The 22722-nt window shown below is 52.5% G+C and overlaps 1 protein-coding gene across 3 annotated transcripts in view; it reads left to right on the top strand.

Annotated features, from left to right (window-relative positions):
- Positions 1-20839, top strand: part of CBFA2T2 (CBFA2/RUNX1 partner transcriptional co-repressor 2) — a 45908-nt gene extending 25069 nt beyond the window's left edge. For all 3 annotated transcript variants that reach the window (XM_032704695.1, XM_032704694.1, XM_032704693.1), the window contains 10 exons: positions 4964-5107; positions 8220-8461; positions 10127-10216; positions 10926-11107; positions 11713-11966; positions 12574-12659; positions 14010-14202; positions 15596-15664; positions 15991-16181; positions 18052-20839. In XM_032704695.1, the coding sequence (XP_032560586.1) occupies positions 4990-5107; positions 8220-8461; positions 10127-10216; positions 10926-11107; positions 11713-11966; positions 12574-12659; positions 14010-14202; positions 15596-15664; positions 15991-16181; positions 18052-18339 (1713 nt within the window). In that variant the 5' untranslated portion in view covers positions 4964-4989 and the 3' untranslated portion in view covers positions 18340-20839. The remainder of the gene's footprint in view (positions 1-4963; positions 5108-8219; positions 8462-10126; positions 10217-10925; positions 11108-11712; positions 11967-12573; positions 12660-14009; positions 14203-15595; positions 15665-15990; positions 16182-18051) is intronic.
- The last annotated feature ends 1883 nt before the right edge of the window (positions 20840-22722 follow it).

Below are 22722 nucleotides of genomic sequence, written 5' to 3'. Positions count from 1 at the left end.
AGGTGAGGAGTGGCATTTTAGGTTATGAGCGTATTCTGCCTGTTCTAGATGAAAGGCAAAAACATCTGCTCGGATTAAACCTCTTCTTTCTGTCTGAAACTGTTGCATGCTTTTGCTCCTGAGACTCTGAACTGCTGGGCAAACCCTTGTACACAGGCTTTCCCTCGAAAATATCAGCCAAACCCAAAACTTTGTCGATTTACAGGTTTTCAAATATGACCACTTAGTGGTCAGAGCTGCTTTGACGAGGTCTGATTTTGAGTCTGCTCTCTGTCCTGAAGTTGCCAAAAGGAAAAGCAAACCTTACCTGGGCATAGTTGCAGGGCTGTCTCGTGGCCTTCTCTTATTTCTTCCAAGATGTTTCATGTTTTGACTTCTGCAAAAAGCCAGGAGTGCTCTAGTCCGGCATATGGATTGGTGAGGTGCATTCCTGGCTCTGTGCAGCTTATTTAGAAACAGGAGCTACAAAATTTCTCCCAGGGCAGGCAGGTTCCTCCTTCCTCCTTAACTCTGGTGCCGGGGAATCAAGGAGAATCCTACCCCTGCATCAGGAATGGCTTGAAGATACCAGTGTTCCTGCTGTACAAGACCTCCAGACACCCAGCCACAGGCTTTAAATCCCTGTCCCAGGGGGAGGAGGAAAGGCTGGACTGTCTCAAGCTGATAGCAGGGTTTAAAGCCTGTACACACTCCATGTGCAGAGGTGACTGGATTAAATTGTGCAGACACTGCAGTGCAAATTCATATAAAGCACCCATGTTTTCTGCACTGGAACAGTGGCTCTTCTTCTCTTCCCTTTATCTTGGCAAATTCACAGCTCTGCCAGGGGAGCTGGATCAAGGCTTTCTCTTGAGCAGGGTGGAACACCTCCTGGTGTTATCTTGCTGACTGTTGGAACTGTGTTTTGAACTTTGGGAAGAGGATGGGGAGGAGACCATTTGTGTCTGTCTGCCCCCAGGGTTATTCCTATCACTCTTTCCTGGTTATCTTGTTTTTTGAAGGAAGGTAACATCCAGTTCTCCTCATGCAGTGTTTTTGTTTCTTTTTCATGGCTTAGTCTATTCTTTAACTGCCAAAGGAATTAAAGGATTAATTTGAATTCCACTGTACTTGAGGTACTCCCTAACTTATCGCTGTTTATTTTCTTGTGCCTTTTCCGTTTTCTCAAACCCACAGGCATGAAGAGATTAATAAAGCAGCTTCTTTACAGAGTTTACAGTGCAAGCAAATGCTGGCTGTTTGTCATAGGTTACCTGTCACAGCAACACTCTCTTTGTGCTAAACACCATAGGTGGTAAAGTTCTTGAAGAAAATAAATAGGATGAAATCTGTCTCAAGTGCGTGTTGAAACTGCCCCCTCTGAAATGTGCTGTGGTGTTGGAGAGCTGGAGCCTCAGTCCCTTGGACTGCAGGAGTGGGACTTCCCTGAGGGTCAGTCAAGACCCCTGGTTTTCTCCTGGCATCTTGTCCTGTTGTCTCCCTTTGCTCTTTCTCCTCTCCAGAAAGGAAAACCATCGGCTGAACTTAATCTCGACATATGTTCCTTTTTAATTTTGTTACGCCAGGAGGAGAACTGGAGCAGGGGAGGAAATAGGGTGGTGTGGGGGCACATGAAACAGGGGCTTTGCAGCGTGCAACAGGGGGGGTGAAGGCTTCCAGGTGTAGTCAGAGCTCTGGGGCTTTCTAGTCCCTTGCACACCTGGGCTCCTTAAATGGGACACACGAGTATATAGGGCAGGAGCACAGAGTGGTCTGTGCCTGCAGCTGTCTGTGCCCAGCTGGCAGCTCGAGCATCTGAAATCTGGAACTCGGCGCTGTGAAATCTGCTCTGCAGCTCCACCACCATTTGGAGAAGACGGAATTCTTGCATCAAGCCAAGACTAAAACAGCACCGTCACGATCGGGTTTTGTTTTACTCCAGTTGAATCGTCTTCCCGTGTGAATCTGCAGCATTCCAGGCTGGGAAGGCAGCTCTCCCACCCGCCTGGGTGGCCGTGTCCCTGCTGCCTCTTTCCCTGGTTAACCTGGGCAGGGCCTGGTGCAAAGCTGAGCACGTGTCACTGCAAAGTTTGGTGTTTGGCAGCTCGACAGCAAAAGTATCGTGCCATAAACAGGTTGGATCTGCTCCTGCAGGCACTGCTTGGAAAGTGGCGACAGCATTGTGAGTATTTCTAATCCAGGTGGGGTTTGGAAGGAGTTTTTGAAGGAAAACAGCCCAACGTTTCCAGTTTGGGCAGGTATCCTGCTGTGACACTTGATGTATTCAGTCATTGACAAGAATTATTGTTCTTAGGGCATCATCCAAAATCTGTGACAGCATTTGACTGTTTAGGAGTCAGCTAAGTGACACAGTGGAGTGACTTGGACACATTTGGAGGAGCATCTCAGCATCCTCCCTGCACATCTGGAGGCAGCACTGAGATGTTGCTGTTGGTGAGCCAGTAAATATTTCTGAGTGCTGAAATCGGAAGAATGAGGCCGGGAAGGCAGCGTGTCCCCAGGGAGCAGCTCCCTGGCTCATTTTTAGCCCCAGGTCAACTCAAGGCTGACTCAAGCCCTTGGTCACAGTCTCGTTTGTTCACATGATTCTCATTAAATGGATGTGTTTAGGCTAAAAATGGGGAGCTTTAGAAAGATGGTTTTTATCTGCATTTATAGATGCCCCAGGTCATTAGCAGGAAGCTTTTAAATTTAACAATCCTGTTTGCTTCTTGTCTGTCAGAGTGGGCTTGGAAAAGAAGGTGTTGGCTTCTTGTGGGCTTTGGTTTTAGTGTCTCACACAGTAGCTGATTTTATTTTTGGGCTGTAAACTCCTTTTGAAATTTATTCCCCCCCCGTAAATTAACCAAATTAGTTCTGCTTTTGTAATGTGCCCTTGGAGCATTTTAGGAGGAAGGAGGAGAAAACTTAAGGATTAGTTTCATGCTGTTTCTCTCTAAGGCATGGCAATATTGTGTTGGCCACGTACACCTGGAAAAGGGGTTTTCATGGGAAGGAGATCAGAGGAGGCAGGAGGGTGACAGTGGGTCCCTGGGTGGTCATCAGGCAGCTAACACCAAGTGCTGGATAGGCACAATTAGTGCTGTTTTGATTGAAAAATATGGGTCGTTTAACAACATGGTTGTTAATTGGAACATCATATTCATGCACAGGAATGACAGGAAGAGTCTGCACTCAAAGGTTCAATTGTATGAAAGTTGGACCAAATGTATATGAACAGTAGTTTGCAATATGGCATTAATATGGCTGTATATGTTATCAGTAGTTTCCTGTGGCTTCAGTATCTCCCCACGTCGTGAAAGAAAGCTTAGAATTTTTCCCTTCCTTTTTGAAAGCAGGCTTAGACAAATGAAGACAAAAAGGTTCTGGGATGTGGCTTTTATAGCAATTCCAGCCCCACTGCCCCTGTTATTCCATCTGCACTGACAGGGCAGGAAAACATGGGTTTTCAGTGTATATCATCTCTGCTTCCCCTTCCTGCAAAGAACAAAAAAAAAAAATGTTAGGAATAACTAAGTTCATTTGTTACCTCTCTGGCATTTCCCACGACTTGCCATAAGGAGAATAAATGAGGCAGCTCGGTGGCAGAGCAGGTGCTGGGGGCTGACAGAGCAGATCCCAGGCAGCAGCACGAGGGCTCAGGTGCCAGTTTGTATTTTCTCTGCTCTCGAAAGCAGCATTTTTGTTGTTGGGAGTTGAAGTAGCAGGTTTTGTGGTTGTGTTTCAGCGCACAAGTTTGCCATGTATTCAGTGCTTTATGGGAATACAGCATTTAGTCGCTCTGCCAGGACTCGAAAGCTGAATTTCTTACAGCTGACAGATACTGGTTATAACTGTGGGTTACAAATCAGATTGTAGCTGTCTGGAGCCCAGCGTGCATCACCAGAGAGGTGGAAGTTGAGTGTCTGCACCTCCCTCCCTGCCTGAGCTGGGGTGCAGGTGGATGTGCTGGGAACACCTCGTGGTGTTCCCGTGCAGCACGTGCTGGAGCATGGTCACAGCTCATTAGTGAGCTAATTGAACGAGGCGAGGGGCAGCTCGAGGAGCAGGGAGTGGAGACCATGATCTCAGAGGGATGATTTGTTGGGATCGTGGACACTGGAGACGCTGGCAGTGCAATACGGAGCACCCCTGGAATGGTGTTGGCTCCCACAGGAGCTGTGCTGTGGAGATCCTTAGGCTTTTTCTGCTGAGCTGTCTGGATTTAAAGAACAAAAAAATTACCCCGAAACACACCCCTCCAAAGAAAAAAAAGTCCCCCAGAACCCCAAGACTTGCTTAAACACATATTTCCTCCTTTTTCTCTTGTTTCATCTAAGGATGCCTTGTGAAGCTGATCCCAGCCACTAGAGCTGGGAGTGTGGTCACACTGTTCCCCTGAGCTGGGATGTCCCTCAGAGGCTGGAAAGGAAGCCACAGTGTGAGGTGATGTGTCAGACCCTAGAGACTGCACGCAAGGGAGAGGATGTGAATGGCTGATGTCAGTTCAGCTCTGCAACCCCAGGCCCATTCTGGTCCCTTGCTGGCACAGCACAAATCCAGGTTACCTGTTGCACGGCTCTGAGAGGTGGTGATCCCTCTGGAGAGGCTCTGTGCTGGTGAGGAGCATGTGGAGCATCTGAGGAGTCTCAGGGGGATCTTAAGTGGGGGCAAAGTGAAGCAAATGGGCAGAAATACTTTGAAGAAGCATCTTCAGGCACGAGGGGTGAGAAGATGCTGTCAGGAGACTGGAGTGGCGGGCATGGACACCGTGAGCATGCACCCAGGGTGCCTGTCCCAGCTCAGGGCCATATCCTGCCTCTTCCCTGCAGCAGCTCGGGGCCACACGGAGCAGTGTGGGAACCTTGTGGGAACCCTGCGTGCCTTCCCTCCCGCCTCTTCACCCGTGTGACTGCTCGTGTGCTGGGCGGGGAAACGCGTGTCCCTGAATGTCACTAAGCCTTGCCACCTTCTCTTGGTACAGTTGCTGGTGAGAAGAGGGTGCCAGTGATGCCCGGATCGCCTGTGGAAGTGAAGATCCAGTCCAGGTCCTCTCCTCCCAACATGCCGCCGCTGCCCCCCGTGAACCCCGGCGGACCCCGGCCCGTGTCCTTCACTCCGACTGCACGTAAGACCCCAGTAGCTCTGCTTTTCCCAGGGATTAGCTCTAGCCAGGAGGGAAGGCTGAGCTCAGAGCACTCACTGGGGGTGTCTCAGCCATTAGCATTAGCGGTGGGTTGCTGCTGTTAGGAAGGTGGGACTGGGGCTTTCCTGCTGTTCTGCAATGCAAGCGGGATGTCTGTATTCCCCCTCTGCCCCCCTGCCTGCTCCTGTCTTGCTCCTGGTGCTGCCTTGAGTCCTTCTCTTTGCAGGTGCAGCTTTGATTTCCACCATAAACTCCTTAAGAAATTGAAGTCTTTTATCAGGTCGGCTTCAAACAAGCCAAGTGCTGGGCTTTTCACTCTATCATCTGGAGGAGTTAATTCCCACTCTGCTGTATCTCACTTTGCAGACAGCATTCCTGCAGCTGAGATTAGAAAGTTTTTCTTTTTTTTTATTTCCCAGCCTTGAAAATTCCTTGCTGTCCATCCAGATTCTCTTTTCTCCATCTTCTCTGTATAATCTTTCCTCTTAAGCCACGGTCGATCCCAATCCTGCCCAGCCGTAGCACAGCCTTGCACCCACTTTTTCTAGCAGGGTGTTGCTTAGAGGTGATCCACAGATGGGATGAACTTCCAGCCTTTTTGTACAGCCTCTGATTTCCTCCCTTAGCCAACGTTTAGGCCATTTAACGTCTTTTTAAAAGCATCATTTTGTAGCAAAGCTGCTTTACTTTGTTGGTCGTGGAGTTATCTGACCCCTGCACATGGCGTGTACATATTTTCCAGGCCCTTCTCGCCCCTTTTTCCCTGCACAGTGTTCCCTAGCTGGCTCTGCATCACTCTGCTGTCCATGACAGCGTCTGGGCTATCTCACAGTTCCACACTGGCAGTGGGATTCGGGGATTTACAATCCAGCCTCTTGGAGGACACACACTGATGTACTGCGTGATGCTGGCAACAGCACTAATCACTGGGTTATCCCGCCAGACACATTGTCCCCATCTTTATGTGCTGAGGGATTTTTAATGGCTCTCCTTTTGCTCAGGCAGAAAAAGACCATTAGCAAAGTGACAGAAATTAATTTTTCCAATGAGGATGCTTGGCATGCTGTTAAGGGCCAAGAAACCTGAATCTGCTGATTGCAGATGACTTAATTGCCTCTTTCCAAGACAGATGAGAGCTGCGACCTGTGGTGAAGTTCGTTCTTGCTTTTTTATTTCTCAGTTGCACCAGAGGGGCTTGGTCAGAGTCGGTGACCAAGCCCACAGCTTGGGCAGGTGAGAGGAGCACGTTGGAACAAAACCTTGCCTACCTGTGGATCGCTAACAAAGAGTTGGAGAAGCAGCAAAACCTTGTGACTTTTGAGGACCTAAGGCAGAATTTAGGCGTAGCCCGAGAGGATGACTTTGTTCCCAGGAGTTTATCCTCCTCCTCTCCCCACACCAGTAATCCCCCCGGTCTGGGGACGCCACCTCGTTCGCTTCAGTGCTGTCTTCTCACCTGGAAAGGGAGGTCCCGGCCCGGCTGTGAGGGCTGTGGTGGAGCAGCTCCTGGTGATGTGCAGGATCAGATAACTGCCAGCTGCCCTGCGGTGACGCCGTTGGCAGAGGGTCAGGAGGGGTGAGCCCAAAGACGGGGGGCGGTTACGGGGACTATGTGTAACAACAGCCCCGGCCCGACTCATCCGCTCCGGGGGATCACCCCGCGCTGTCAACATCCCTGCTCCCATCCTTGGCAGCCTCTCCTGAGGGTCCCCCGCAGCCCCCAGGGATTGCCCAGCCCCTGCTTCTCCCAGGGTATAAATAGAGCCCGTTGCTCTCCTCGGGTTTTCATCTGAAAGAATAAGAGGAAGTGAAATAGAGAAGGGGGAAAGCGCCTCAGTTGTGGCTGTTGGAGAGCGCGGGGCTGCACAGCCCTTGGCTGTTTGAGGGGAGCTTCTCTGGGCAGCTTCCCTCCTATTTATAATGCTTTTATTGGGAAATAAATGTCTTTATGGGTAATTGTCAGAGGCCTTGCCTTTCACGTAGCTCTGGTTTTTCTGGTACTCCATGCTAACTAACCCTGTGGGTGCTCCCTGACATCCCTGTACCTTTGCCACTTCAGGGAAGCCAGTGTGGACAGGAGTTTTCCAGGTTGCTTTTCTCCATAACAAGAGGCATGAGCTTACTTAGCCTTTACACCTCCATTCTCTCAATCCTGGCCTTCACCTTCACCTCATCATTTCTGTCTATGAAAGGCCACATTTTTGTTATCCCCCAAAGAGCCTGTCAGCCCTTGGTTAGCAGGAACCACCTTTGATGGTCTCGATAGCCTTATCTTTCCTTGCATCTTAACTGACTCTGGTTAAGTTTCCCTCCTGTGCTCACCACTAAAGTCCAGGTGTGTGCAGCCTTTCCAGCCTCTGGCCCTGGTGTGCCCCAGAGTGGTTTAACTGTTCCAGTGCCTCCTGTCTTCTCTGAAAAACCCCTGACTGGGTTCAGCAGGATTTGATATGATCCTCGTGAAGCTGCAGTGGAAGTTTTGGCCATTTGTTTTTGGTTTTGTTTTTGTTTTTTTGCAAAGTGCTGCTCCTCGCACAGGCCAAAGACAATGCTGCTAGGTGGCATCAGGGCTTCTCTTGCAATGGTTTTTACAACTTGTGGCCTCTTTGTCAGCACTTACATCCATAAGGGATTCAGGGCTGGGCTTTTAAGGATAACCCAGTGGATCAGCAACAGCTATATTTCCAGTGATGTGCTTTTCACCTCTGAAATCCTGGGTTTATACCAAGTTGGGGCCCTGGCGCACAGCTGCTCATCAGACAGGGCTCAGGATTGCACAACCACGGCCCAGGGATGTCAACAGTTTATTCTAATCCCTTGCCGAGTTCCCAGACTTCCAGCCCTTCAGTCTGTTTTGACGTGCTCACCACTTACAGGAGGCAAAGCTGCAGATGGGACCAGGTTGTTAAAAACAACAGTGTTTGTGAAATTCCCTGCAGATCCCTGGGGACGGGTGGCGGGCGCTGCTGGGGCAGGATCTGTCAGCACCCCTTGGGGTGAGGTGGAGGCACCTGAGCTGCCATCCTGAGTGGAAAGCACCAGACCACAGGGACGTGCCCACCTGATGCTCAGTGTTGCTTCCTTCTCCCGTTTGCAGTGCCCAACGGAATCAACCATTCCCCCCCGACGCTGAATGGAGCACCATCCCCGCCCCAGAGGTTCAGCAACGGTCCTTCCTCCTCCTCCTCCTCCTCGCTGACAAACCAGCAACTCCCAGCCACGTGTGGTGCCCGGCAGCTCAGCAAGCTGAAGCGCTTCCTCACCACCCTGCAGCAGTTTGGCAACGACATCTCACCGGAGATCGGGGAGAAGGTCCGGACCCTCGTCCTGGCACTGGTGGTAAGTCCTGCACCAGCCCAGGCTGCCTGGATTTTCCCAGAGCACTTTGGCCGTGGGATCTCGGCAGCCAGCACGTGCCCCCATCCCACAATGTTCTCTGTGTCTTTGCAAGCAGAGCTGGGGGCTGAGCAACACTGTCATGTTTGTGCTTTCTGGGAAACTTACTGACTTCTTCTTTCTTATCTCTAGTGGGTTTCAAAAAGCTGTTTGTCCAGTGGCTTTGACATGAGACTTGTGTGCAGCTAGTCTTGAGGAAACCTGGAAGGATTTGGACAAAGCTTTTCTGTAAATCATAGAATCACAAAACGGTTTGGCTTGGAAGGGACCTTAAAGATCATCTCGTTCCAACCCCCTGCCATGAGAACACTCTTCCAACCCAAATGAATGGGTGTAGCTGGGGAGTTGTACCCAGTATTTGTAGTTATACAGACTGAGAGAAATGCTGTCCAGTGTGTTAGACATTATGCTCTATGTGCTTTACAAGGGCGTGGAGCAATAGGACAAGGGAGGAATAGCTTTAAACTGAGAGTAGGTTTAGATTGGATATTAGGAAGAAATTGTTCCCTGTGAGGGTGCGGAGGCCCTGGCACAGGTTGCCCAGAGAAGCTGTGGCTGCCCTATCCCTGGAAGTGTCCAAGGCCAGGCTGGACGGGGCTTGGAGCATCCTGGGCTAGTGGAAGGTGTCCCTGCCCATGGCAGGGGGTTGGAACAACATGAACTTTGAGGTCACTTCCAACCCAAACTATTCTAGGATTCTATGACCTTGGACTGAGGCCCTGGAGCCCAGCACCACACAGCCTGGCCAGCTTCGGTCCCATGGGGCACCCAGTGGGGCTCCTCAGCTGATCTCTGCTTTTTGGCACATTTCTTTTGAGGCTCAGCGTGCAGTGAAGGTCACTAGACTGCAGCAGCCTGGAGCATTTCTGCTTCCAAGTTTGGAATGGGCTGCAAACGTGGGTCTGTCCATGTCCTCAGGAGCATTCTCAGTGCTTGAGCACTGGATGCAAAGTGCTGCTGCTGCATTTATATAGCATAGATACTTCCATGGATAGTACCTTAGCTTACCCTGTTGGAAAGGAAATGATAAACTGTCCAGGTCCATCCTGGATTGTGGTAATTGCTGCAGGGATGAGCTTTGTACAGGCAGGTTACCAAACGCTGCTTGTCCCGGGGAGACCCCAGAATGAACAGCCCCAGGGGGTGCAGGGCTGGACCAGGGGAGGATTGTGGTGAGCAGCAGGCTGATGGAGACTTCATGGATGGTCCTTAGGTTAGAGGAGGAGAGCTGGAAGGAAGGAAGGAGAGGAAGGCGTGCAGCTCTGAGCAGCTGGGATCACTGGCTCCCTGCAGCCTGCCCCAGGCCACTGGGCCAGCATGCAGGAGATGCCAGCTGGGTTGTGCTGCCTCCCAAAGCCAGCCTCTACCTCCCAGCCCCAGAGCTGGGAGGATGCTGGGCCAGGCAGTTCCCACCCCTCTCCGGGTGCAGTGTTCCTGCTCCGCTGGCCTGAGCCTTTTTGGCCGCGCTCGGCAGGATCCGATGCAAACACTGCCAACCCCGTCGTGGCAGATGCAATCACCCTCCCGGTTCTGTTCCTTTGGAGCTGTTTCCCATATGTCTAAAAATAAGAACAAATTGTCATTTCATCTCTTAATTTCTTTTCTCAGAACTCGACGGTGACAATTGAGGAGTTTCACTGCAAGCTGCAAGAGGCGACGAACTTCCCCCTGCGGCCGTTCGTGATCCCCTTTTTGAAGGTGACAGGGAGCTGCTGGGGCTTGCTGGTGCTCCGTGTGCCAGCCTGTGCTGCTTGGCAACATGACATTGCTGGGAAAGCTCTCCTTGCAAGCACCACAGCAGTTTTGTTAAGGTCCAAGGCAGACTGCACAGACCGTGGTGGTGGCCATGTGGGACTGGCTCGCGGCAAGCTGGAACGTGTGCCACTTATGTCTGCTTGTGTGCTGGGGATAAAGGAGGCAAACCAAGCTCCATGTGGCAGCTCAGATCTAGAATATTTGAAGTGCTGGCACATGGAGCATGTCTGGGATGTGCAGATTGCAGAATCACAGCGTGGTTTGGGTTGGAGGGACCTTAAAGCTCATCTGATTCCAACCCCCCTGCCATGGGCAGGGACACTTCCACCTGACCAGGTTGTTCCAAGCCCCATCCAGCCTGGTCTTGAACACCTTCAGGGATGGGGAGTTCACAACCTCTCTGGGTAACTAGATAGTGGAAGCACAGAGTGATTCCTGTGACACTTGGGTTTTGGGTGCACCGATATCAGACCATCCTCAGTTCCTGGGAAAATACGGGTGAGTCTGTCAGTGCAGACACCAGGAGCTGGAGGATCCTGAGGGGGGGCCACAGGCATTACCACTCTGAGGTATTAATGAAGAAGAGCAAACCCTCTGGAACGGCTGGAAGCTCCTGCCCCCTCTGTAATCCAGACCCGTGCTTGTTTTCCAGGCCAACCTCCCGCTGCTGCAGCGGGAGCTGCTGCACTGTGCCCGTGCTGCCAAGCAGACACCTTCCCAGTACCTGGCACAGCACGAGCACATCCTGCTCAACACCAACACCACGTCCCCTGCCGACTCCTCCGAGCTGCTCATCGAGGTGAACGGCAATGGGAAGAGGCACAGTCCAGACAGGTAAAAACAGCTGTTGTCATTCTCTGAGTCGTTGAAGTCGTGGGTTTCATTTTCAAGCAGCATCCAGGGTCTTATCATGCCCAACAACTATTCTTGCTGTTAAAAGACACCGATGACTGCTCCTGCTGCACTGTGAATTCAGGTTGTGTTCCTCTTTCAGGCAGGTTCTGTCCCAGAGGGACTTTTGGGTAGCATTGAAAAGCCAGAGCTGGAGAGCTGAGCGGTTTTCCACCACCCCAGCAGTAAATGGAGGCACTGGCAGGGCTGGGAAGGATGTGGTTCATTTTCACCACTTTTTATTCCAAGATAAAAGTTGTTATGTAATTATGTGGAGCATGCCTCAAATTTATAAAAACTGTGAAATTTTAATTTGGTCATGCTCAGAAAGATGAATCACAACACTCGGGCATCCTGAGCCTTTCCTTTGACAGGGTCACTCTGTGCATCGCCTCACAAATTGAGTGTGTTTGTTTGAGCTCCCTGCATTAACCCCCTGGTAAAATCATCGCTGCCCAGACTCTGCTGATTCAAAAACTGCATTTTTCCCTTTCTGGGTGCGTTTGTGAGATGCTAATGAAGGCCTGTCCGTGCTGGTGTGGTTGCAGGAGGGAAGACAGCAGCTTTGAGAGGGAACCACTGCCGACAGAGCCCCCAGCCAAGAGGGTGTGCACCATCAGCCCCGCACCCCGGCACAGCCCTGCCCTCACCATCCCCCTGATGAACCCCAGTGGGCAGTTCCACCCCACCCCACCACCCCTCCAGCACTACACCTTGGAAGATATCGCCACCTCCCACCTCTACAGGGACCCCAGCAAGATGTTGGAGCACAGAGAGATCCGGGACAGGCACGGAGGGCTTGGTGAGAGAGATTGGAGGGCTCTTTGTTGAGCTCTGGTGTCGGTCCCCGCTCGGCCACCCAAAGCTGTGTAATGCTGGGCACGTCCTCAGCAGAGTTTTTGCAGGGAATTCAGAGGAAACAACTCACCATGGAAAGTTAAAAACAGGAAGATTGAGAGTTTGTATTTCCCTGTATATGTGTGAAGACTGGAGCCACTGGGGATGAGAAGGAAGGATCTGGTGTGTGAGTTGAGTATAGCCAACCCAGTAGGGCAGTAACGTTTCCAAGATCAGGAGAGCAGAGCCTGACCCCCTGCCCCGTTTCTCCCTTAGGTGTGTGGGAGGTGCACACTGTTTTTCCAACAGGACAGCCTGAATCACAAGCTCTGAGCTCCCTTGTTTATAACAAAGGAACCAGCTCCACAGGCAGGTCAGAGCCAGAGCCACAAGTGGATTATAGCACTTTCCAGAAGTGACACAGACAGGAATGAAAAAGCACCAGCATGAAATTGCCCTTGTAGAGCCACTGCCCTGAGATGTGTTTTAAGATCCCAGCTAGCTTTATTGTCCCTTGGAGCACTGCAAACAGTTGGTCCATCTAATCCCTCTCTGGCTGTGGCTCGTTGCAGGTTTGAATGGAGGGTACCAGGACGAGCTGGTGGATCACCGCTTAACGGAGAGGGAATGGGCTGACGAGTGGAAGCATCTCGATCACGTAAGGAATGGCAGGAGGGGTGGGAAGCTCTGTGGGATGCAGCAACCCATTGTTCCACCTGCTCCAGTTTGTGATTTCCTTGTTGTTGGTTCTATATCCGGGCTCTCCCAGTGGCTGGTAGAGGAACAACATCCACAGGAAGGTGGATGGTGGGGAGGGTGGAGAGGAGCTGTAGCACTTCGCTGGTAGGTTTTCTCTGCCCGTGGTCAGGGGAAGCCAAAATCATTGTGAATGAAGTGTCTGGAGCTGGGGAGCTTCTCCTGCAGATCACAGCCATGGCTGTCTGAGCAAACAAACCTGGCCTTGTCCCCAGGTCTCACAAAGTCCCTTGACTTTTTGGTCTTTCCTGCCACAGCCCTGGCCAGCACAGGACCAACAAGCATGTAGATGTGCTATTTGCAGTCAGGACATGGACATTAAAAATAAGTAAACCCATCATTATTGTTTTAAATACTTTCTTTCCTGTGGTGACAGCTTTTTATGGGCCACAACAAGGCACTGACAGCAAGACTCGGTGCTTCTGGCAGACTTTAAGCTGAGCTTTTTCCTTCTGAGCAAGGCTGCTCTTCCAAGCACTTCCCTGGAGCGTTTCCCTCAAAGAGATGGGATTGAAATTCAGCTTTGATCATAAATGCAGAGACATATCATGGTCTAAAGCTAATGATTTTTTTGGAGGGGATGGGGTTGGGGTGGAGCAGAGGCCCTGTAGCTGGGTATTTGGAGTTAGCTGTGGCTGTAGAGAGCTGGCACCAGGATCACAGCCGACCCTTGCATGGACACCGTATTCCCAGAGGAAAGTGGTGGGGTTTTCCCCTCTACCTTCAGGAGGATGGCCTGGAGGTGTTTACCCACTTCCTGTGGTGACCAAGGCCTTAGGGTGCAGGTGTGACCTCCTCCTCCCCACCTGGTGCTGCATCCCTGGGTGTGGCACCCTGTCTGAGTACTGCATCATCCCAGATACCAAAATTGCCTCTCTCCTGTCTTATCTGCCTCGGGTGGTCCCTCCATGGCACCTCTGAGACATTTGGGATCACAGAATATGCTGAGTTGGAAGGGACCCACAAGGATCATTGAATCCAGCTCCTGGCCCTGCACAGGACCATCCCTAAGAGTTACCCCTATGCCCCAGAGGATCATCCAAACCCTCCTGGAGCTCTGGCAGCCTTGGGGCCATGCTCACTGCCCTGGGGAGCCTGGTCAGTGCCCAACCACCCTCTGGGGGAAGAACCTTTTCCTGACACCCACCCTGACCCTACCCTGACACAACTTCAGGCCGTTCCCCCCTGGTCACCGCAGGGAAGGGAAACGACCTCGCGAGCGGGACTTTGAGAGCACTGTTCCCTCCCGCAGGCGCTGAACTGCATCATGGAGATGGTGGAGAAGACGCGGCGCTCCATGGCCGTGCTGCGGCGCTGCCAGGAGGCCGACCGGGAGGAGCTCAACTACTGGAAGCGGCGCTGCAGCGAGACGGCGGAGCCGCGCAAGGCGGGCGCGGAGCTGCTCTCCCGGCACAGCCCCGGCAGCTCCGACTCCGTGGGCAGCGGTGAGTCCGGCCCTTCCCGAGTGGGTGTCTTAATTAGCACGGAGATCTGTTAGGCATAAGTGATACAATAATAATATGTTCGGATTGTAATGCAAATGAAGCGGCGCATAACTGTTCTCGAAGCTTTGAGGAGGGACGGGTCGTTGGATAGGTGGAAGCTCCTGAGTGAGCTCCTGGAAGCAGCACTTGTTTGCATCTAAAGGCACCATTTCTTATGGCAGAGAAGAGTCTCTCTTCCTTGTCACTGAGCCACGTTTACTGACCAAACACAGCCAAACTGATCCAAAGCTGAGAAACCTGGGGGTGAAAAGGCAGGAGAGGTGTTTGGCTCTGCCTCTCTTCCCCTTCCAGTCCTTCTTGCCTAAAGGGTTCTAAACTTCAAGGTCTACTTATTCTAAAAATACCAAAGACTTCTGTAAGTATAATAACTACCTTAATTCTGTTTTTATACCATGAGTCAACTTAACTTTATTCAAGCTGACTAGTTTTCCCCTCCAGTGTGCAGGGGTTTGACCCTATACAAAAAACAAGTCTAAAATGATGAGTTGGTTTATTTGGATGTAATTCTAATTTCCATCCTAACAAATATACTGTAAATCAAGTCCTGGGGAGAAGAAAAAGCTGTGATCATTCAGTAATAAAAATGGATTTTTTTCTAACAAGAATAGATGTCCATTTGATATGTATTCCACTTGTTTGTGTACAAACTAAAGAGTGAACCCTCCTGCAAGAAATCCTAGTGCCCATGGCTCCAGCTGTCAGCATGGAGTGGCTGGGCGTGTGTGACAGCCTGAGGGGTACAGCCAGCTTTTAGCCCTTCTATATTTAAATATATCATGACTAATACACTTACAGCTCCGTGTTGTTAAAGGTAGTATATTTTAATATAAATTGGGAATGCTTTCGATGCTTTTCTGCTTGTGGGACCTAGAGATAATTTTCAAGCTCCATTGCTCTTGTGAGAAGGTGCAGTTAAACATCAAGCAGCATCCCCAGGTGTCTTTGGGGACAGTTTGTCCATCAGTTCAAGCCTCTGAATTGCCCAGGGAGTGGGAAGTGCTGTTCTTAATGTAAACTGTTGGTGCTCACAGTCTCTGGACAGTGCAGATGTTGAATGACATATATTTTATAAGTATTGCCTGTTGCTATAGAGTACCAGGAGATGGAAACAGGTTATATAATGTCATAAATTATGCAAGGTGCTAATTAAATGTTGTAATTTGTCGTCTGAGTGTTTGAGGAATGTCTTTAACCCTCGGAACCCTCTGCTTTGAGTTTTAGCTGGTCAGTCCTACCCTGCCCCACGGTGTCCCCAGGTACCTCTGGGCACGTAAGCAGCAGGTGGGGGAGATGAGGCTTTGCCAACCTTTCCCTGTGTCCCTTATTCCAACAGATTCACTGCGGGAGTTCAGCAGCAGGTCGGGAACGGGCTACGTCACTGAGGAGATTTGGAAAAAAGCTGGTGAGTGTTTGCTGGTGACCTCGGCCAGGGATTCTGTGGATCGCCTGGGGTAAACACAGATGCTGTGCAGAAACAGCAGCAGGCCAGCTGCAGGAACGCCCCAGGATGTGCACATCTGGCTGCCAACATCCCCGCCCTGGGCCTTCCAAAGGGCTCTGCTGCTCTGTGGTGCCACTGGGGATCCCGTGGGACTGAGCCGCTCCCGGGAGCGGTTGGGATGCTGGTGCTGGCCGTGGCTCTCTGGGAACGCTCCGCTGCACCTCTCTTTCTCTGGGAGGCTCGTCCCGCTCCTCGGGCAGGGGGGTGACGCCGCTCTCTCCTTCCAGAAGAAGCTGTGAACGAGGTGAAGCGCCAGGCCATGTCGGAGGTGCAGAAGGCGGTGGCGGAGGCGGAGCAGAAGGCGTTCGAGATGATCGCCTCGGAGCGGGCGCGCATGGAGCAGACCATCGCCGACGCCAAGCGCCAGGCCACCGAGGACGCCTTCCTGGTGATCAACGAGCAGGAGGAGTCCACGGAGGTAACGTGGCCAGGGGATGCCCCCAGGAAGGGGCTTTCCTTCCAGGCCCTGCCCGATGGTGGCTCAGAGCCTGCAGGTCCCCCATCCCTTGTTGTGGAATCATAGAGCGCACAATGGTTTGGGTTGGAAGGGACCTTAAAGATCATCTTGTTTCAAACCTCCTACCATGGGCAGGGACAACTCCCACTAGACCAGGTTGCTCCAAGCCCTGTCCAGCCTGGGCTTGTGCACTTTTTCCTTTTAGAAGTTTTTCTCTGATCAATAACTAAAGGAATGAGCTGATATCATAAAAAAATCCCTTTTGCTTTTGATTTTGCTGGCACGGAATCAGCCTAAACAGTGTCTGCAGCACCTGTGTGTGTGTGCAATGTACCACTGGGGACCCTGAGCTGACCCCAGTGTAATGACCATGGGTTTTGGGGGATTGAGGGAGGTGTGGAAGCAAAGAGAAGGTGATGCTGGTGGATGCAGCTCTCTGTTTAGCTGTTGAATGCACCGGTCAATAAACACGTGATGGGAGTGGGTGGAACTGCTCAGTAAGCCACAGGAGGAATGAGACAAGCAGTGATTTCTCTGTAGGGGAATACCAGAGGAGTGTCCTCCTCCTCCAGCCATGCTGGGAAGCAGTGTGGGACCTTGGGAGCTGTCGAGCACCCCCTGTGCAAGCCCCAGAGCACGTCTCTAAAAGCTGTCCTGTGTTCTGGCACATCATGTAACCTTTGCAACACAGTTTAAAAACAGTTCAAGTGTAAACAGCTGTGAAGCGGTGACCCAGTTTTCCAAGAGTTACCACAGCCTTTGGTGTAGGGGCTTTTTGGTCACAAGTCCTGCTTCTCCTGGAGTGGAGGAGCCTTGGGGATGTGCTGGCTCTGGAGCAGCTCGCTCACAACCCACTCTCTTTGGTGCTTTGCTGCCAGACTGTAAATGATCATCAGGAGCTGGTGGCTCCAATGCAGACACTGTGAGTGGGGAATCTTGCTGCCCTTCCTCACAACAGGGCTGCCTGGCACAGCCCAGCATCTCCCACCACCCCACTTCCCTACTTACCCAGCTCTTAGGCGGGGGTCGCAGCAGCGGTGCCCCCACAAAGGTGCCCCGTTGGGCAGGATCGGAGCAAGCTGGCTCTGGCAGAGGCTGCGTTCCCACAACTGAGCTCACCCTCCCCAGTATGTGTTTGCTGTGCCTGGATCCAGCTGCAGGGAAGCTGATGCACCAGCTCCCCTCCTCGGAGCAGCTGCGGCCGCCGCTCCGGCGCTGGCCCTTTGCCCCGCGCTCCGAGGGAAGCGGTGGCACGCCAGGAGCCCACCAGCTGACTCCTCTCCCGGCAGCCAGAGGGGCTTTGCTCTGCTTCCAGATTGAAGCTTGGGCTCTGGCAGTGCTTCCACCTGGCTGGGAGGCTTTCAGATGAGCTCTCTCTTTTCCAGATTGGCCTGTTCCAACCCCTTGTGTAGCTAGGCAGGGTGCGGAGCAAATGGTGCCTGTGCATCGTGTCGTAATCCCAGCGGAGAGCGCTTGGCTGGGAGCGATACCAAAATAGAGCTGCTTCAAACAGGAAATAAAAAGACCCAACAACAGCATCTGCAGCATGTTTTTCAGTCCTTGCCTGCTGTTTCCTCTCTGCATTTGGGTGGATCTAAGGGAGAGGATGTGACCGGAGCAGTGTGACAGCAGCTTTGGGCAGAGAAGAGGAGCCAGGGTTAGAACCGTTGGCAAAGAGCTGTGAAATAGCAGGAATTAATGGATTGCTCATTTTAATATTACCAAATCTGGGCCAGAGGGGATGGACAGTCCCCTCCAGAGCTGAGTCAGCAGCATCCTGCAGCTCTTGGAAACTAAACCCCTTTCAAGTGTGGTGTCTTTGGTCTTGCAGAGCTGCTGGAACTGCGGTCGTAAAGCCAGCGAGACGTGCAGCGGCTGCAACATCGCCCGGTACTGCGGCTCCTTCTGCCAGCACAAGGACTGGGAGAGGCACCATCGGATCTGTGGCCAAGGCCTGCATGGCCAGAGCAAGCCCCTGGCTCTGCCCACGGGCCGGGTGGCAGCAGGTGCCAAGAGCCTCGACGGCGTCCCCAGCCCGGCCCTTGAGAAGACTTCGGCGACCACCTCCCGCTCCTCCACCCCAGCGTCTGTGACAGCAATAGATACAAACGGGCTCTAGGAGGGAGGTGTTGGTTCTCTCCATTTGATTAGTTTCCCGAGTTTTTTTAAGCCGAAAAGAAACCCCACAACGACTGTTATCACTTGACACGTTTGACCCATCGCGCCGTCTCCTCGGATCTCTGACACTCTGGCTTTGCCATCTCATCCTGCCTTTTCCTTTGTGGCTCATGAACTGGGACAAGCCTTGCCCACAGCAGCTCCCTGCCCCTCTCTGGGGGGGCACCAGAGCATCGTCAGGACCTGGGGGACATTGGGCACCCACTCAGGGGACCTGGACTGTGGGAGAGTGCCGGCACACACGGGAGATGCTGAGCGTGTGGTGCCCAAGTAGGGAGCCCCATCCTTGTGGCATGCTCAGGCTTCCTGAGGTGTCTGAGCTGCCTCCTTCAGCCACCTTCCTTCCATAATATCCCTATGTTTTTTTCCTTACTCCCAGCAGCGGTGCCTCAGGTGACCGTGCCAGCCGGTTGTTGCTGTGAACAGACCGGAGCCGATTCCCCAGCAGGAGCATCCCATCCTCTAGTGCCGTGGCAAAAGCTGAGCCTGCTGCTTCTGCCTGCAGCTTGGCAGCTGATGGCTGCAGAGAGGGAGAGAGGATTTGTCTGCTTTAAACTGAATGTCAGTGCTGGGGAAGTACTGTGGGATGGCCTGGATTTCATCCCCTTCTGTGGTGGGACAGACAGTTGTGTGCTTCCTGGGTGGGACCTGTGCTGAGGTAACACGTGCAGAGCAGATCTGGGTTGGGAGCAGCTGCCCTTTCCACCTGGGGGCTGTTTGGGTGTGCAGAAAGCGTTGGGTTTTTTTCACTGCCTGGAAGCTGTTGGTTTGTGAGTTCCTGCCATTGTTTTTGAGCCCAGGGATCCTCACAGGGTGCGAGGGGGTGATTTACAGCCTGTGCTCTCTGCACACATCAGCCAAACTGCTAAAAGACAGGCAGGACTTGGTGTCCTGCATCACTTCTCCCCCCCAGCCCCAGGGAGGCTCCTCTGGTGCTGCATCGGGAGGTGCCCAGGATCTGCCTCGTCCAGCCTTTGGAGACCATCCCAAAAATGCAGGCTGAGAGTGAGGGGATGCTGTGATCAGCCTGGGGAGATCCGTCACTTGGAGGTTCCCTGCTGTGGAGTGGCAGGAGGGATTGGAGGGATTCAGGGCAATGATTAACACAGACCTGCAGCAGGGCTGTCCCAGGGCACAGCAGGGCTGCTCTTGGATGCCTCACAGAGGTCAGCAGTGGTGCAGCCCGTGGGAGGGGCGGGCATGTGCCCTCTGGGAGCTGCTCCAAATTCCCACAGTCGCACAAACAGGCTCTGGAAATCCACCTATTCAGCAAAGCTGTGTTTCCGTGACTGTATGTGTGCAATTGCTGGGCTGGAGCCCAATGAGGCGAGTAATTCCCAAATTATTTTTGATCACTTTCTCGATTGGAGGTGAATAATGGAGCTGTAATGAATCGTGACGGAGCTCGCGGCGGGGACGAACGGGAGACCCCGCTGCACCAACCCTGGCTCCTGGGGAAAGCCCTTTGGGAAGCTGCTGTTGGGGGATAGGATTGGTGATCGGGTGTTGCAAGGTTTTGTTATGCAAAAAAGCCACCATGGCTGGTGTTGAAGATGGGTTGGGAGTGGCAGAGGGGAGTATATCCCCCATGTTCCCAGGAGTTGGTGTTGGGGGAGCCCTTTGCATGGAGCCCAGCACAGCCACTGGGATTGAGGCAGCCCCCAGTGGGGGAGGCACTGGAGCCACCCTGACCTGCAGCAGCCCAGAGGTGTCACCCAACCTGGGGCAGGTGGAGGTGGCTGGGGAGCCCCAGGTGACCCTCACAAGGATCCCAGAACGCAGCTCTGTCCATGTTTGCCATGCCCAAATCCATGGCATGGAGAAGATGCCTCAGTGGGGAGGAGCAGCACTTGGGGCTTGTGAGAGCACCAGGGCAAGGGGCTGCCCTGGCACCCCCACTTAGCCAGGGCTGAAGGGTTTTCCTGCCCTAAGGGGCACATTTGGAGCAGCCTCAGGTAAGTTATGTGCTTGTGACATCCCATCCTCACCCACACTGTGGGTCAGTGGTGGCCAACTGTGCCAAGGTGGGATGGGAAGGGAGAGCAGGGCAGAGCTGGAAGGAATTGCTTGTAAATAGATTGTCTTCCATAATTCTCATGCAATGTTGATGGCTGTGTATTAAAATTAACCCCAGTGTAAATGAATGGAATACTAACAGTCATGATTAGAATGATTGCTTCTTTTTTTTTGTTTTTGGTTTTTTATTTTGTTTGTTTTGTTTTTTAAAAACATGGAATGATAAATGTGAACTTGGGACATGGGAAGACATTGGGTTGAGGTTTCTATTTTTTTTTTTTTTGACATTTAATTCTGTAATAGAAATTTGTTACTTCATTCCTGTGCATAACTTATTTAATGTCCTGTATAAAGGAACCCAAACTGTTACAGATGTATTTAGTTTGTTCTACTCAAAAGTAGTCAATAAAAAGACTATATTCATCCTCCAGCTCCCCCTTCTTTGTGGGAAGGGGCAGAGGTGTTTTCTGCAGTGCTTAGGCTGTTGTTGGGTTTTTTGGGAGATGCTGCTAGGCCGTGACCTTGGCTGGGGACCTGCAGGGACAAAAGCTGCCTCCCCTGCAGTGGTGATGCTGCTGCAGGTGCTGTGGGCAGCCTGAGCAAAGCCTGGGAGCAGAGCTGGAGTTCTGCCCCATACTCAGTGATGTTGGAGTTCCTGGTTAAGTGTGTTCTTTTCTGAGCTTTTTTGAACTTACTACTTTTATTTGAGCACAGACCAGCCTGCAGGGTTGGTGCTGTCACAGCTGGCTGGCAGTGCCAGCCCTGTGCCCCCAGCCCCCTGCACCCATGTTGGCCTAATCTGATGATTTTGCTCTCCAGGCTCCTGCAAACACTAATCCAGTGGTGAAGAAGCCCAAACGTGAGGGGCAAACCCCACGTGGGGCTGGGGAGGCAGCTCAGGAATCCCAAATCAGTGCCTGCTGCAGCTCTGCCCTTTGTGGATGCTCTGGGTGTCCATCCCTAACCCACCCTGGCTGTGCCCTGTCCCTTTACCAATGGCCCACGGCCCCACTGTGGCCCTTGTGTGTAGTTCCCATGGGGGGAAGGTGGCCCTTGGCAATGGAGCTGCCTCCCCTGCCCTGTGACCATGGTTTTGGCCAGGGCAAGCAGCAGTTATCAGTAACAGGGTACATAACTGGGCACTCAGAGGATGGGTCCCCAGGAACTGGGAGGAGCATTTGTGGTTTGGTTCCTGAGTCAGCCCTGGGACGTAGGACAGGGTTTGTTGGTGCATATCTGAGCTGCTGTTCCTCCCCTCTAATGAGGAGCTTCCCTGATCCCATTTCTGCAGGTCACTCCTGGCATCAGCAGTGTCACCCCCATATCCCAAACCCAGGGAGCCCCTAGAAAGCTTCAGCTGGGGCAAAACAAGCATTCCAAGCCCAGCAAGCCCCTCTGTGTTGTCACTCCATGGTACCAGGGCAGGGGCTGACACTGTCAGACCCGCCCAGCACACTGTGTGTGAGGTGTCCCCAGGATGGAGCTGCACTCACTGCCCCTTCAGCCACGGATTTTACTTGTTGCCTCCAGGGATTTGGGAAGAAACAGTCAAAATTAGTATTTCTTGTGGAGCAGCACCAGGGAAAAGAGGTTGAGGGGTGGTAGCAACCCTGAGTGTCGAGGGTGTAGGCACCTGTGGTGACCCACGTGGGTGCTGGGGACAGACAGGGGCACAAGGACAGTGGTGTCCTCCATGCCAAGAGTCCCTGGGGTCCCTGCCTGCCCCGTGTGCCCTTCTCCCCTCATTCCACACTGTGATGATGCATTTCACCCCAGCTCAGTGAAGGATTTGCTGCTCCAGCACCAACAACAGAACCATGAGCACGACACATGGACCAGCTGGGCTTGGGCCACTCCAGCCCTGGGCCTTTCCCCCTTGTTTTGTGCTCCCCCCCCCATGGTGCCCATCACCATTAACTCAGTTACAGCCTCTCTGGCAGCACTGCCTGGTGCTAATGCCTGTTTATGGGAACTCATGAAGCAACAGAGCCAGAGCCACACTGGCCTTCCCAAGGATGTGCTGGGACTGGAGCCACACTGGCCTCCCCAGGGACTGGGATGTGCTGGGGCTGGATCCATGCTGACCTCCCTGAGGAGCAGGGTGTGCTGGGGACGGGCACAGCTGGGGGACACAAGGCCAGTCTCAAGGCCACTGCAGTGGCTGCACAGGCTGCCAGCATGCCAGGGCCTGATCAGGACACCTTGCCAGAAATAGTTCATCAAATATTTTTTTTCCCTATAAAACACTTATTCACAATCCATACGAGGCCACCTGACTCCCTGGGCAGAGGTGCTGCTGGCCCAGGGT

Source organism: Chiroxiphia lanceolata, chromosome 17 (assembly GCF_009829145.1).
Source record: "Chiroxiphia lanceolata isolate bChiLan1 chromosome 17, bChiLan1.pri, whole genome shotgun sequence".
NCBI lineage: Eukaryota > Metazoa > Chordata > Aves > Passeriformes > Pipridae > Chiroxiphia > Chiroxiphia lanceolata.
Note: the sequence above shows the minus strand (reverse complement) of the source record. Positions and strands in the feature narration are given on the sequence as shown.